The 16,650-nt window shown below is 36.3% G+C and overlaps 1 protein-coding gene across 1 annotated transcript in view; it reads right to left on the bottom strand.

The window, feature by feature from the left end:
- The window catches only part of tmem164 (transmembrane protein 164), a 44,672-nt gene extending 28,535 nt beyond the window's left edge, over positions 1 to 16,137 (bottom strand). The window contains exons 1-2 of the mRNA XM_079835917.1: positions 15,126 to 16,137; positions 6,198 to 6,247 (exon numbers count right to left, since the gene is read on the bottom strand). Coding sequence (XP_079692043.1) covers positions 6,198 to 6,247; positions 15,126 to 15,563 — 488 coding nt within the window. The 5' untranslated portion in view covers positions 15,564 to 16,137. The remainder of the gene's footprint in view (positions 1 to 6,197; positions 6,248 to 15,125) is intronic.
- Between the last annotated feature and the right edge of the window lie 513 nt (positions 16,138 to 16,650).

Here is a 16,650-nt window from a genome sequence, read left to right as displayed (position 1 = left end):
GAGATGTTAAAGCAAAAGTAAAGACTGCAGCAGCATCCATGAATAAAGCAAACCCAGAGAACAAATAAAAACGTAAATGCCCTAAGAGGGGTAAGAGATTCATCTGAGCAATTCTGCATTGAAAAATGATGTCACAGAAGACAGACTTCACAGCTATTATGGCTTCATTGATATTTAGTGCTTCAACTTTTATGCTTCATGGTTTTCTGTGTCATCACACGGAATATATGATATTTTACCACACCTTGTTGTAAATTTGTAAACAGTTTTTAAAATATTTTTTTTTCTTTCTTTCTTTTAAAGTACAATCCATTGATTCTTTTAACAAACTCTGTGACACAGAATAAGTTATATGTGCCTGTGACTATTTAAAGTTATAAGACTGTAAAATTGGGCTATGTTAAAAGAAAAAAGGCAAATTGACTTGTTATTAGAACTCTCAAAGGGGGGACTTTGGGAATACAAATGCTGTGGTTAAGTGGTCACTTCTGAGGGTCTATATAGGCCAATTCACACCACACAGAAAAAGTGAGCAGTGTGGTATGAATTTCCAATAAACGACAACAAACTCTGACGTAATCTGACAACGTAAGAAAGAAATGAAAGAAATCTGCCTGCAAGTGTAGAGATTCATGGATGCGCTCTCGAAATTTAACGCCATATGTAGCAACTCAATGTAATAACTACACAATGTAAAAACTGCACATAATGTAATAAGTGTTACATTATTATTGTAATGAAATGTTCATAATGTAATAATTTCCTCAAAACGTAATAAAAACTTGAGCTCATAATGTAATAATTTTTACATTATGATAAATTTATTGCATTATAAACTCACCAAAACATGTCATATTTTCATTATTGTAATAGCTTTTAAAACAAAAAATATTAGAATTCCCTTACAGTCAATTAAAAAAATATACTCTCCATGTGCATTAAGTTGGGCTTCGGCCAGCTTTTTAGACGCACGGCATTTGTTCAAATGCAGCGCCGCCTTCCCGGAATGCTTGACATCACCCAAAGGAATAAAGTGGAGTGCAGCGCGACAGAAGTGTTGCACGGGCAAGTGGATCCGCACCTTGATGAAATAAACGCGGCCCGGCAAAACTGATGAAATGAATGCAGCAAAAAAAAAAAAATCGACCAATCAGAATTTTGGTCGAGCCAGAACGTATCGACTAATAATACACTGGGAGATTACAGCCCTAGTTTAATTTGTGTTTAACTTTTGTCTGCCTGTGTTTAGCTTTTTGCAGCACAAGTGCATCACAGTGCGATATTTGTTTAAGTGAGTGAGAATGTGTTCAGAGTTTTGCAAAAAGAGTGCATGAGATTTGCAAATGGTGTCTAACAGCCTGAACTTGTTAAAGGTTTTACAGAGAAAGTGATTTATTCGATTTATGGAATTTGGTTAAGAGAATTGGGTGTAGTGGTTTAGCAATTTAGAAAAACAGTCTGTCATTATTCAGCTGAAATCAGTTCAGAGTTTATTCATTTAGGATCCATAACAAAAAAGTACATCATTTATGAAATGAGTTCAATTCAGCTATAAAGCAGCTCTGCAGAAAATCCCCAAGGAACCTCAACTCCATCAAGTGACAGAAATGGAGAAGAAGAAAAAAAAAGAAACCAGGCTCAGTCGGGGGACCAGTACTCCTCTGGCCAAACAAGCCACGGTGTGATTATGATTCAGGCTGCATCACAAGTCAGAAGACCGATTGTGGATCGGTAGCACTCAAAATATTTCATCCAGTTCATTCTGCTTGAAGATTCGATTTATCACACTGGTATGGAGACGAAATCGATACAGTCATGATGCTCAGTTGATTAATACATTCTTTATTTGAATACTAGGGGAGAGCAGGGACGAAAGTACCATTTTTCAGAAAATCGTAATTTTAAAAGATAATGTTTTAGACCGAGATATATTTTTGCTGTGGTCAATAACTCACAAGTGTGGTCTATCAATAGCAGGTGGTATTTTGTACAAATGTAGAACGACTACAGTATAATTTCACTTTGAACATAATCTGCACATTGTTACTTTTGACCCCATCAGGTGGGACGAAAGTAACACAACAATACAAGCTAGATTTTTTTGGTGCTACTCTTGTTTTTATTAAACATACCTGACTATGACCTTGTTAAAGGGTTAGTTCACCCAAAAATGAAAATTCTGTCATTAATTACTCACCCTCATGTCGTTCGACACCCGTAAGACCTCCGTTCATATTCGGAACACAAATGAAGATATTTTTGTTGAAATCCGGATCTGCGTCATATTCTCGCGCATGCGTCGTGGAGGCACACACGGAAGACAAGAACAAGTTGGATAAAGGTGTTATTTTGATTTTTTTTTTCGCACAAAAACTATTGTCGTCGCATCGTAAAATTATTGTAGAGTCACTGTGGTGAGATGGACTTTGTAACGACGTTTTAAGTGCCTTTTATGCGTCTTGGGAGTATTAATGTACTGAATGCCAATGGAGGCCTATCTGAAGCCTTTCTCAGGTCTTACGGGTGTCGAACGACATGAGGGTGAGTAATTAATGACAGAATTTTCATTTTTGGGTGAACTAACCCTTTAATATGTAACTGCAAACATATTTTGTCCTTTATCTTTGCAAAAAAATTATTAAATTACATTTTCATTTTAAATGTTAAAGTTCATCAAATGTTTCAAATGTAATATGACAGTACAAACTTGAATTGTTTAGAATATTTTTTAATAAGTTTTTTCTTCAACAGTATGAACAATATGAAAATTAAATTAAATTTGCATAATATGCATTAGGCTATATATATATATATATAATAGCGGGACAAAAGAAACAAGTGTTACTTTCGTCCCGACAGGAAGTCCTGACATTTAAACACGATTTACTTTTATACTGAAAAACTCTGAAAAGACAAACCTTCAGGGTGTGTAATAGCACTAAATAACCTGTAGATTGATCATTACTGTGACACATGAAACAAGAAACAACTTGTAATTAGAAAAAAAGTACCGCTTCATTAATTTACTTGCCGTACTTGAAAACTACATTTCGGACCTAACCGCGGGAAACGATGGTGGAATCACATGATATTTGGCAGATCCATCAAGGGTTGTGTTCTGAACGTGCTGTCATAGCTTGGAAAGTAAATGTAGTCAGGGCTCGGAGAAAATCGCTTTGTTACTTTCGTCCCGTGTTACTTTCGCCCCGGTTCTCCCCTACTGTTAAATAGACCTACAGTAGCTGAAAAATTAAATCATTGTTTATTTAATTTATCATCATTTTATTTGTCCTATTATTTGTACTTTGCATGGCTCCAAACTCCAAGCAAAAAAAAAAAAAGGAATTTTAAAGTAATCCTATCATCTTCAGTGGTAGCTGTAATTATTCTCCCACTGGCCATGCAGTTTTAGGGTTATGGTCATAAGCATACAAAAGAAAAACACAAGACGACATAATAAAATACATTTTATTAACAGAATAAAATACTTAATAGCACAGATATTACAAATGCATTTACCTCCAAAAAAATACTTTTCTTGGGTAAAGCATGAGATGTTTAAACCTACTCTTGGAGGGTAGAGTTTAGCTCCAGCTTGCCCCAACACATCTGTCTGGAAGTTTCCAGTGACCCTAAATAACTTTTATTTGAAATCCAGATTTCTAGCATTTGTAAATCGGCATTTTTCAATCTTAAAAATATATCTAAATTATGACATATGCTCTGTGCAACATATGTCAGATGCAGAAAAGTTAATTAATGCATCCATGACCTCAAGGCTACATTATTGTAATGCTCTACTGGGTGGTTGCCCTGCTCGCTTAATAAATAAACTCCAGCTGGTCCAAAACGCAGCGGCTATAGTTCTTACTAGAACCTGAAAGCATGACAATATTAGCCCAGTTCTGTCAACACTGCATTGTCTCCCTATTATACATAGTATACATTTAAAATATTGCTAATTACTTACAAAGCTCTAAACTAAAATTCTGGCCAGTTAATAATACCTAAATTACATAAAAATTGCGGGCGGCAGATCCTTTTCCTATTTATCTTTGCTGAATGTCAGCAGAGAACATGACAACTAGACAAGCCCTAGAGATAGTTCAAGCAGAAGGAACTGGTTGAAATATTCTGAATTATACCAATCCACAATCTGACTTGTGATGCAGCATGGAATCATAAATCACACCGTTTTGGAGTTTAGGTTTCCATTTTCCAGTGTGTAGTATAACATTGCGACATATACGTGACTTGTTTTTTTTTTTTCCTCTTTCAAAAATATAAAAATATTGCGAATGCGTCAAGGATTAAAAAAAATTGGTCGTGCGGAAACGTGCGGAGCTAAATAAAATACAGTCAAATGGCCCATTGTATATAGGTATTCTTATGCTTGGCATAACTTGTTTGAATGTAAATGGTTGTAGGCCTTTATATGGGTCACGACAATTAAAAAAAAACAGGGTCGCTCTTAAAAAAGTATGAAAACCACTGGGTTAAAACCACTGGAGTCACATGGAGTATTTTAATGATGTCTTTCCAACCTTTTTGGACCTTGAAAGTGGTAGTTGCGTTGGATTTCTATGGAGGGACAGAAACCTCTCAGATTTGATTTAAAATATCTTCATTTGTGTCAAGGTCTTACGGTTGTGGAACAACACATGGGTGAGAAATTAATGACAATTTTAATTTTTGGGTGAACAAACCCTTTAAACTTCAGTCTTCAATGAATGACATGCACTTTAAACAGACAGCAGAGTAGAATAGGAGAGTACAAGTTAATATTTTGTGCTTTTATCTTTTTTTATCATTTTTAATTTAGTCATTTTCATTTCTGCTTTAAAATAGTAAGCAATCAGTGTGGAATGTATTTTAACATTTTTTTTCGCTTATACTATACAGCATAGAGACAGAGCGTATTTAGGCCACGCCCACACCGGGGGGCGGGGACAATCCAACGCTCTCCATTGACTTTGCATTGCGGGAGGCTGCCTCATTGTCATTTCGGACTTATAACAAAAAACAGAACAATGTCTAAAAGCTGAGATGTGACAAGGTGTACAGCAAACAAGCTAAAAAACACAGAAATAAGTTTTTAGAAGCTGTTGACCCAAAAAACGAGCGTTTAAGGAGACAAAAGTTGATACAGGCAGTAAAACGTGACACTTCAGCAGGAAGAATGGGTCAATTTTGGGATCCTGACACTCAGTATGCCTCAATATGTCTATGTGTGCAGTAAACATTTTGTCACTGTTAAGTCAAATATCCAAATGTCCGTTTTATATAGATATTTCCTGTCGTTGATTACGTTCCCCTCTAGTCGCCGTAGTTGTCAGTGTAATATGACCCGTCACGCTCTGTCTCAATGGCCTGAATCCACTTTTTTGTCCTTAAACGCTCGTTTTTTGGGTCAACAGCTTATAAAAACTGCCGGGTTTTTGCTTCTGGGTGTTGTTTAGCTTGTTTGCTGTACACTTTGTCACATATCAGCTTTTATACATTGTTCAGTTTTTTGTTATAAGTCCGAAATGACAAGGAGGCAGCCTCCCACAATGCAAAGTCAATGGAGACGGTTTGATTGTTTTCCCCCCAGGTGGGCGTGGTCTTCAGATTATGACGCGTGTCGCTCTGTCTCTATAGCCTAAAAAGATACATTCACCTATATGTTTTCATAGGTTTTATATTACACTGTTTGGAGGACAGCATCAATAAAAATACTATATTGTTTAAAATAATGAATTAAATTTCATTTTTAATTCGAATTTTTTTTATGTATAATATAAAAATCGACAGATTAATCAATTATCAAAATAATCGTCAGTTGCAGCCCTACACTCAATGCTCCAGTTAATGAGCCTTTTTTTGTTTCATAATGCAGACATATATTACTAGTGATATTTAACACATCTGTAATATTGCTACGGAAATAATCAGGGGTTATTCATGGTCTGTTGTAGTAATGTGTTATTGGTTTCATTCTGACATGGCTAACTGAGTATCCCAAGCATTCACAGAAAAAGGTTTTGAAAGTTCCAAAGGCTATTTTAAGAACAGGCTGGTTTGAATTCCTCATAAGCTGAAGAGGACAAACACTACATTAGTTACTGTCACTAGACTCAAATTGCACAAGACCAAGAGTGATGGTGACAAAGAAAGCTCACAGTTCTCTGCAGTGCAACCTCTTTCTGAGTACTTACCTAAAGATAACCATGGCAGTTTTACAGGGGGGACATGCAAGCAGGAAGATCTGCAAAAGAGGAAGTGGTAAAGCTCAATAACTGACTCTTTCAGACAAAGCGGATATAAATAAATAAATAGATAAATGCAAATTTTGAACCATGGGCCAAGCAGTGCTTATTTTATCAGAACAAGTTTATCACATTTTAAGTAGCTGAGTGTTAATCAGAGACGTTAAAACGTGAAAAATGGATACCTTAAGATAACCACCATTTTGGACCAGTTCAGTGTTGCATTCAGAACTATTTTCAAACCAACTTGGATTATGTGGCACTTTGATTATGGCAGAAATATACCTATACATTCTCTGATCATCTTTATTTTACTTATTTATTCTTTATGTAGCAATGAAAAACACACCAATTCAACAACACCATCAACATAAACTGTTAAAATCACAGATCAAAAAATATAAACTGCATTTGTAACTGAGCCGTTTAAACAGTCTTTTTGAGAATTATTCATCATTTTATATATACATTTCAGGTAAATGTCAATATTAAAACAAATTTCAATGTTGAAAATTACAGAGACATTTGCTTACTTTCATATGATAAACCAATTTTGTTGGTTACAAACGCTATGCAGTCTGTTCTTTCAGTGATAAAGGCATCTACTACACAGGGTTAAAGAGATCACAGATTGACATTGTTTAGTATCTTTTGGGAGGGTAGCCAGCGTTTCCCTCTTTGGATATGAAGATCAGTCTAGGAGGATGACACAGGAAAGAAGAAAGGAAGAAAGGAAGTTGAATCCTGCCAGCAGATGTCATCGTCCCAGGTGAATCAAACTAGAGCACAATGACGTCACGTAACAGGATGATACCGCTTTCACTTTCTTGTGTAATATGCTCATCCTGAGGTGGAGTGAACAATTTGGATAACACTGTTACAGCAATACTGCAATTAAGATGATCATAAAACATATATATTTGTTTTAGAGTGGTTTCTATGTATGACTGTTTCATGAATGTCATAAATTCCAAGTGAACAGCTTCAAAGGAAACATGCCTTTAAAATTAACAGTAATTTGAACGCCTCTAGATTAGAGGTCGACCGATAGTGGATTTTACAGATACCAAATAACAAGGTTGGACCACACTTGCCGATAACCGATTAATCGATTAAAAAAAAATAACACTAAGTAAAACAGTGCTGAACTTTATTACAAGAAATAAAAAAAAAAACAATACTGAATCATGAAAATGTGCTAAATTAAATATGTAAATATGAATATATTGAAATGAGAAGTTCAAACTGAAAAAATTCTACAGAAATTAATTTGAACTAAAATACTATTATAAATAAATGTTTCTTTAGCTATAACCTAGGTAACAGACTGCAAGTCCCATTTGTTGTATTTGCTTATTTACATGAACTAAATGCATTATGCAATATACATTTTACAGCATGTATAAATATTTGAGCAATACAACTGTACCTTGATCATTCATGTTAGTTCATAGTGCATTAACTAAGGTTAACAGATAAAACTGACAATGAATAATACCGCTACAGTATTTATTAACCTTAATATTACAAATAATATTGTAAAGTGTTATTACATATAAATCCAAACAGTCTGCTTTTTTAGAACACTTGACGATGATCTAATCAAAATAACAAAATATGTATTGAAATCGAATGCGTTTCTGATTTGTTTATATTTCTGTCGGCTGCATGACGATACAGTTTGCTTTCTCACATCACTAGTTGTTACATTGTTTTAACTGCTTGAGGTACTGCTAATGTTAGCGTCTTCTCAGTCTCGATGACAAAGTATATACATACTGCTGTTCTTTCCCTGCTAATACAGCATCTAGTCAACAAATTATTTTATAATGATTTGGCAACATGTACAGAAGTATTCTGTATTCATACTGTTCCGCTGTCAGTGTTTTAAACGCGCATCTGATGTGTCAGAACTCTCTGTGCAGTGCGCAGCCTCACATGTTAATAGGGCTGTAACGATTTGACCAAAAATAAAAACCTCGATTAATTGAACATTTTACCTCGATTACGATTAATGAACGATTATTTTGCTCTCTTTTTTTCTACTATTAAAGGTGGATTTTTTTTAAAAAAAAACAGTTATTGTCTATGGAGCAGATTTCTGCTTGTTGTACATCAGAAACAGATAAATTGACATGGTCTACATTACATTTATTTGAATGCATTAATGAGAGAGTGATTGTGTGTGTGAATTACTCATACCGTCTCTATTCATTATGAAGCTGTGGTTTGTACTTACTTCAAAGGTATTAAAATATATGCCTATAACGGTTGAGTTTCTAAGCAACTTTAGTGACTTTACTTTAGTCACAGGACAGCGTTGACACTGCGTTTCTGTGCTATCTGCACGCGATCTTCACGTGATGTGCAAGCTTCTGTCTGAGTGCTCGTGTGTCACAATATATCAGGCATTAGTTCAACATAACACACATCTGATGGTCTAAACTCGCTTTAATGTTCAAACTGGCAGGGCTTAAAACACATACAAATGACAAAGCTTTGTGAGGACGCAGGTGAAAGAGTCTGCCTTCAGGGTGCGCGCGCACCGTCTCTGTGTCTGTGTGTGTGTGTGTGTGTGTGTGTGTGTGTCGGTGGCAGCGCGTATATGCTATAAGAACGGCGATTAACTGACCTGTATATAAACTGTGTAAAACATGCAGTTACTATAGTGATTCTGGGCATCTATATACACAGATAACTGCTCCTGCATCTCTGTGTGCCTGCAAACTGCACTTAATGTGACTGATGGGGCGGAGTCACGTCACATGAAAACCGAAATAACCGACATGGGAAAAATACGTCGGTTAGAGGTTCTGAATGTCGGTTTCGGTTATTTTTCGATTAATCGTACAGCCCTACGTGTTAATATAAGCAACACGAGGCGTCAGTGATAGTTGTTATTTCGCTTCTAGAGGCCGCTCTCATACAGTGTAATGACAGCGCACCCTTCTCAGCAATGGACGCAACCCGGAAAAACTATCGGTTTGGATTTGTCAATAACCGATTGTTTCACCAATCAGCTACTGGTGCCGATTAATTGACAAAACCGATGAATTGGTCAACCTCTAATCCTGATTATGTGTAAATAATCTCTGTTCACTACGTCTCACCATGTAACAGTGATTTGTGCAATGTGTAATTTGTGTAATGCGCCTGAGCCCAAGCAAACCACACTCTGGCCCACCTCTTCCAAGGGCCGGCTAAACGAACCGCGCCGGGCACGGTACGGAGCACTCACATTAGTCATCCGGGCACAGTTCAGATCGCCTAGTGTGAGTACACCCTTGCACCTAGATTTTTTAGGAAAGTATTTCATACAGCCTATAACACTAAAAATGGGCGGGTCTGTACAGCAATCACACATCTCTCATACATCACAAGCCTCACACACATCTGAAAAGTCATAATTTTATCACCCTTATGTTGTTTCAAACCATGTTTTGTTGTTGTTTATCTTTCTTCCCCGGAACACAAATTTTTTTAGCAGAATGTGCATGCTCTTTTCCATAAAATGAAAGTGAATGTAGACCAGGGCTATTGATAACCGTCTTGTCACTATTCACTTCTAATCTTCTCCTCCATCAAAGCTCTGAAATCATGTTTGCATCATGTTTGCACATATTCAAATAGGTACAAACATCACTGGCGTGTCATCTTACTGATCAGGACATTGACATTCAAATCACACCAATTTTAGGATATCTGGGCACCAAACCAATTTTATATTCTTTTTATTTTGTTTTGTAATGTTTACTGAAGTGATTGGCAAACTCTGTTGGCATTGAAAATGGCATTGAATCTTTTCTTAAGACAGTCATTTCCTATCAGAGATTCATTCAAATGAACCCCAATTCAATATTTATATTTTTCTTCCAGTATTTTGAACATCGCGAACAGTAAGCTTGCTGTGCCTGGTACAGTTTTTTCTCTTTTGGCGCGCCTGTGCTCTCCTCTTCTCTTTGGTCTATCTTTAGTGTGTCCCGTCTCTGGCCTGTGTTAACGTCTAGTTTAAAGACTTTGTAATATTTTTACACAAAAGACATTTTGGGACAAAGTAGTAGAAGTAGTAGCAGTAATCTGGTGGATTTCGAGGGCAAGTTAAAACTGGATTTAGATTTTTAAAATGTACTATAAAGGAATCATTTTTAATAAAAATAATAATAATTGCATGAATATTTAAATCTGTTGCATTTCGCAGGTAGTTTAAGACTTGATTTATATATTTTTTTAATTGACTGTAAGGGAATACTAATATTTTTTGTTTTAAAAGCTATTACAATAATGAAAATATGACATGTTTTGGTGAGTTTATAATGCAATAAATTTATCATAATGTAAAAATGATTACATTACATTAAGTTTTTATTACGTTTTGAGGAAATTATTACATTATGAACATTTCATTACAATAATAATGTAACACTTATTACATTATGTGCAGTTATTACATTGAGTTGCTACATATGGCGTTAAATTTCGAGAGTGCATCCATGAACCTCTACACTTGCAGGCAGATTTCTTTCATTTCTTTCTTACGTTGTCAGATTACGTCAGAGTTGTAGGGGCTCTTTAGGGACTCTGCTGGCTGGCTAACACCATACTGATCTCACGCAAAAAAAGAAAAACACAAAGGGACAGTTGTTCAAAGGTAAGTTGATCGGATTTTGGTTATCGGATTGGATCAAATCTTGAAAATGGGTTAATAAGGAAAGAAGGGATCTGAAATCAGATTAGATTACAGAATCCAATCCTAGTTTTAATCTGGATCAAACCTTCGTTTTGTGTTGTTCAAAACTTGTCAGTAGGATTTGGATAACTTTGATCCAAAAAAACAGGATCATCCTGATCCCAACAGGGGGTAGGATTTCAAGGTGGATTCCAGGAAGAAAATGTAGTAAAACTTTAAAACTGGTCAAAATAATACAACATTTGTATCATATAATACACAAAAACATATTTTATTTTGCTCTTGATTAGTTAGGCTAATTGTTAAAGTAATAAATTAGAAGTAGACATTAGGCTAGCCTTTCGGTAGCCTACAGTCAAAGTAAAAAAAGATTTAGCCATATAAAATAATCCCCAAACAGCTGTAAATATCAAACAAAAATAATATACTACATTTCAAATGTTTTTTTATCACTTATAAGACCTTTTACTTCTTATCAATTATAAGAGATGAACCAGTCAAAAGGTTTCTCGTGTGAATGCTACGCAAAACTTTTCTGAGAGAATGCAAAAGCATTTTAATTTTTTTTTTCCAACTCATATTTTTCCCATCACCACCATGTCCCTTTAGGGGCTCCATAGAGCACTAGTAATCCATATTTGGTAATCTGAAAAGGTGTGTATCTGGATCAGGTTGATCAATCCAATTTTGCTTTGAAAAACCGGTACAAAAGTAAAATGGATTACCTGATCCTGGATAACAAAACATGGGATTTCAAAATCCAGATCATTTTGATCCAGATTAAATGTTTTGAACAACTGACCCAAAGCTATTATCTACAGTCCTTATAGGCATCTACTGTACTTCAGATTCTTCTTAATGCTACTTTACTGAGGCTAACACGTCCTATCTGGTGCCATTTACAGTCTAAGAAAAATTTGATTGGTTTGTTTTTCACGAGTCACCATTTAGGGATGAGACGGTATGGAAATTTCACATCACGATTATAGTGACCCAAATTATCACGGTTATCAATATTATCACGGTTTTCTTCAAATGAGATGAAAGTGTTCAAAAACAAACAGATGCACACACTTAAAACATTTCAACAAGTATTATATTTGAAAATCAACAAACAACAAATAAATAAAGCAGCTCTAAGCACTTTTTAAAGCTAGATTCTGTGGGATTTCCTTCCTTATAATGGCCGTCGTCAATAGCAACACATAAATATAATCTCTAATATTATCTCTGTAAATATATTCTCAAGCAATATTATCAGTGTTCTATCAGTCACATTTAAATCTAGCATGTTTTGTGTAAGAGCCCAAACAGTATCCTTTGCATATCCATATTTCCATATGATTTGACAGTTTATTTTATTAAATATCAAAATGTGTGCATCTACCTGACACCTAGAGGAACACTTTACAATCAGTTTGATGACAAAGTAATTCTCTTCAAATGCTATTGAAGTTTGAAACGTGTAACGTTACCAATGTTGTGTGTAACTTTAGAGATGGCCCCTAAATTCGCCAGCGTTGTGCCAGTCATATCAGATGCGCTGTGGTTCTGCTGTGTTTGTTTGAAACTATTTTCGCTGCTTAAATAGAACAGAAACAGTCGATCACTGTATGATGAGTGAATCTCCTGCGTACATCGCACGTTCATCTCCGCTTTGAGAGCAGATTTCAGCGAGTGAGAGCGGCGCACGCTCTGAACAAAACTCCGGCTAATCTGAATGCCTCTGATTATGAGACATTGCATTCATAAACTCAATAGAAACACGTGTGAGTGGTTATAATGCGCAACGCGATTAACAGATGGCTTTTGAGAAGACTATAATAAGTTCAACAGCCAGAGTGGCTAGTGTGCAGCCGAAAAAATGGCAAATGGCGGTTGTTAATGTCAAGCCCTGATTATTATCCCTTAATGTCGCCCTAGTCTTGTCTGAACTTGTTCGTTCGCTTCACGTTATTATTTCCCAGACATATTTTTGGTATTGAGGACAAAGTCCACTTGCCTTGCATTTGCAGTTTTGAAGTGTTCCCCCTATTACAGCGACTTTCTTCTAGCATGTTCTGCAGACAGGGTGACCATCTTCGATTAGGTTTCCCTCAGGACTTTTGTAAAAGCCAAAATATGACCACACCTCAGATTTGGTCCTTTTAGAAGTCTGAAAAATCTCCCGAGTGTTGTCACTGCTATTTCTTCTCATTCAAACACAGCGTGCACCGCGCCTGAGCCAGACTGACGCTGACTGGACAGGATTTACCGCAAGTTTTCAAAATCGTGATAATCACACGCAGTTTTAATGATAATTAAATTTTAAACTATATTACTAACCGTCACTAAATTGTATCGTGGTTTATCGTGAAACCGGTAATCGTTTCATCCCTATCACCATTTATGTATCACTTTTCACAATAGATTTTTTCAAAGCAGCTTTACAGTGATAATAGGAAATGAATGGAAGAGAGATAGTTTTGGCTGTATATCAGCTCTAGAAAAACGTTATTATCCAGCTAAAGTAAGTTTTTGATTGATTAATTTCCGTTGTAAACGGAAATTAGTTATTTACTTTGGGGCCACTTACGACACAATGTTTAACTAAAATAGAAAACTCTCAATGCTCTCACGTGACAGAAGAAAAAATATCATAATAAGTTATTCTTTTATTTTTAAATAATTTTTAACAATACAACAATTATTTTCCCATTACTCCTTGTGTATATTACTGGTTTTTGCACTCAAATAATTTGTGTGTGTGTGTGTGTGTGTGTGTGTGTGTGTGTGTGTGTGTGTGTGTGTGTGTGTGTGTGTGTGTCTGTTTACAATTCTCTACAATACTCTGGCTTTATTATTTACCAGATGATAAGACTGTGACCTTGTACAAATACTGTAAGACTTGTACAAATAAGTTTATTGACATAAGTGGAACTATGGAGTTACTATGAGGTGCTGTGTTCAAATTGTGGAGGCCTAGTAGAGTGGCATCATAGCGTGCATGCAACAAGGATTTCTTGATCGAGTTGCTCAATATACAAGAAAGCCTCACATAGATGACAGGAATATTTTCATAAACCAGTAATTTACAGTAAAAATGCTTACGTCGGAGTAGGACTGGGCAACAAATCAAATATTTACACCTGATGATATAAAATTAAGGAACACTTAGAATTTGATGGTGCTTCTTATTTGTGTATTACATTTCCTAATAACGGTGTCATTCGACTATCTTTGCGTCTCTTTCAACAAGTATGAGAACATCAAGACAGAGAGATGTTCCAAAATTTTGCATGACATTTTTCATATATTAAAATGTTTTAGTAATATGTATTTCAGCAAAACTTGTTTGCAAAAAAAATGTTTGCTTAAGTTTCCATGTGGCATGTGTTAAAAAGTTATAGTAACTATTTTAGTATAGAAAAGGTTTCAGTAAGAATTTGTTTGCATAATTATAGAGTTGTTCACCCCATATCAAAAGTCTACAGATAAAAATATATGCAGGTAGCTACACTATTATAGTTAGGTCTTGAGTGCCTTATTGCTTTTGGACAGTAGTTATTACGTAGTAAAAACATTGAAGACATAATTTTTCATTAAAAAAAATGTAAGCAGATGCATTAAGTTGCATGTGATGCATCCTTTTGAATTAAAAAAAAAAAATCTTAATGCAAAACTAATTCATCTACATTCAGCTAGTAAAATGTCTGAGGATAAATTGTACACCAGTTTGAACCACGGTGCAAAAATGTACACCATACTTCCTCCTTTTTTCAACTGATGTCCGTTTTAAATGTGGCAACTCGTTTCCTTAATCTGTTTTGAGAGCCAGGGAGAGGAGAGGAACTGCACATGATATAACAAGTTCAGATTTGCTCCTAGCTATGTGGTATGCAATGAAAATTACCAGTGCATGCAATGATATTCAAAGCTTTGAAAGCAAAGGAAATATCGCTGCAAACCTTAACTACTTCAAAATCATTTACTAGTGTAACCAAAGCAACTTATGACACACTGAAAATGGGTTCAAATCAGTTAAGTAATCTGAAGTTGAGCGTTTTGTTCAAGGCCACAGTGGTGATGGACGAACCAACCCTTTGGGATTTTGAACCTACACTCTTCAAGTTACGAGCCCAAATCATCTGCAATAAAAGCACCACCACATCTGCACAATAATTGTTTGATTTGATCATAAATATACTTACTTGCACCATTGTGACCACATGGCATGGATTGAGGAGGTAGATCACAGTTTTTGTAGCAAACTTAAACCCAACCTCAACACCAAAAGTCATGCACAGAGCCACAAGCAACAGGTTCTTGCCCAAGCTGTCTTCCTTACTCCTCCTGCCATCTTTTCCAACATCTCTGACCTCTTTAGGGAAATTGAGCTTCTTGGTGGCCACCACCACTTCCACGATAGAGAACAACACAATGACCAGAGTCTCACATATTCTCTGCTGTGGAGAGAGGAAGGCTGCACACTCTGGTCCTCCATTGCCCTCAAACATGGGGTCCACGCCTCCATAGATCCAGTCCAGCAGACTGTAGATATTATACCGAGACATGTTCCTCTGCTCGTATTGGAAAAGGTACGAACAAGACGGTATAAAGGACAGGACGCCAACCTCCTGGCGAAACATTAACTTCAAATCTGTCTTCGGTGTAAGAATAATGAAATGCTCAAGGAGGTGGGCAGACTCAGCCGTTTCAACAGATCGGCATCCTTTATGTAAAAGACACCTGTGGGAGAGACCTACAGACTCTCTGGTGCGGTGTGTTATTCACAGATGACTCTGGGCTGGGCTTTAGTTTGTATGCAAGGAAGAAGGCGTATTTCCAAACGTGAAGTCTTGACTGGAAAACGTATAAGAGGAGAGTCCAGAATATCCCTGGCCAGAGCGTACCATTACATAAAAGCTTCAAAGAGGCTCTTGTTCAGCGGCGAGAGGCCTTACACATCAACAACACGACCGAGGCCGATATATGACAGTTCGGTGTACGTTAGCTCGCTGCTGCAACGTGTCATCCGATAAAATACATTAAAAGCAGACGCAGAAGATGCGATGTGCCCAGGTCCTTGTGTCGTATGAAAGAGAAACCATAGAAACGCCGCCCTGTTCACGCGGGCCCCCACATCCACCCACACCGCAACACGCCTGCGCGCTCAGTTTCCCCCGAAAAACATTAGCATACTGATGTAGCCGCGCGTTTCCTGGAAAGGGACTGGTCGAGCGCGGTGGCCCCGCCTTCTTTTCACAAGTACGTGCTTGTTAACTCTCTCATTACCGATGGTGTGCTTCTTGTTAGGGTCACATTTTCTAAAATGATACAGTATCCCCGCAAATCAAAAATGTGGACATGACAAGAGAGTAATAAAAAGTATTTATATTGTATTTGTATGTTACACATTTATGGGTTGTTGACGTGACATGGCATTTTCACTGATAAAAATGAATATAATTAGTATTGTCATCATTTCAAATGCAGGTTAAACATTTCTTACACGGAATATAAAAATTGCTTTGTCTTTAGATTTTTAAAATTGAACAATTCAATAAATTACAGCACACTCTTAAATAAGAAGAAAAGCATACAAATGTTAATAAACACCTCAGGCATATTTTTACAAGTGTCTGACAATCTTTTTTTTCATCCATATATTTCTAAAAGCGTAGGAACTTGATAGCCTACACTTTGTCACAGAAAAAATGTCCTCCAGTGTGACAC

Source organism: Gobio gobio (assembly GCF_949357685.1).
Source record: "Gobio gobio genome assembly, chromosome: 14".
NCBI classification, from domain to species: Eukaryota; Metazoa; Chordata; class Actinopteri; order Cypriniformes; family Gobionidae; genus Gobio; species Gobio gobio.
This window is presented reverse-complemented; position numbering and strand designations above follow the sequence as displayed.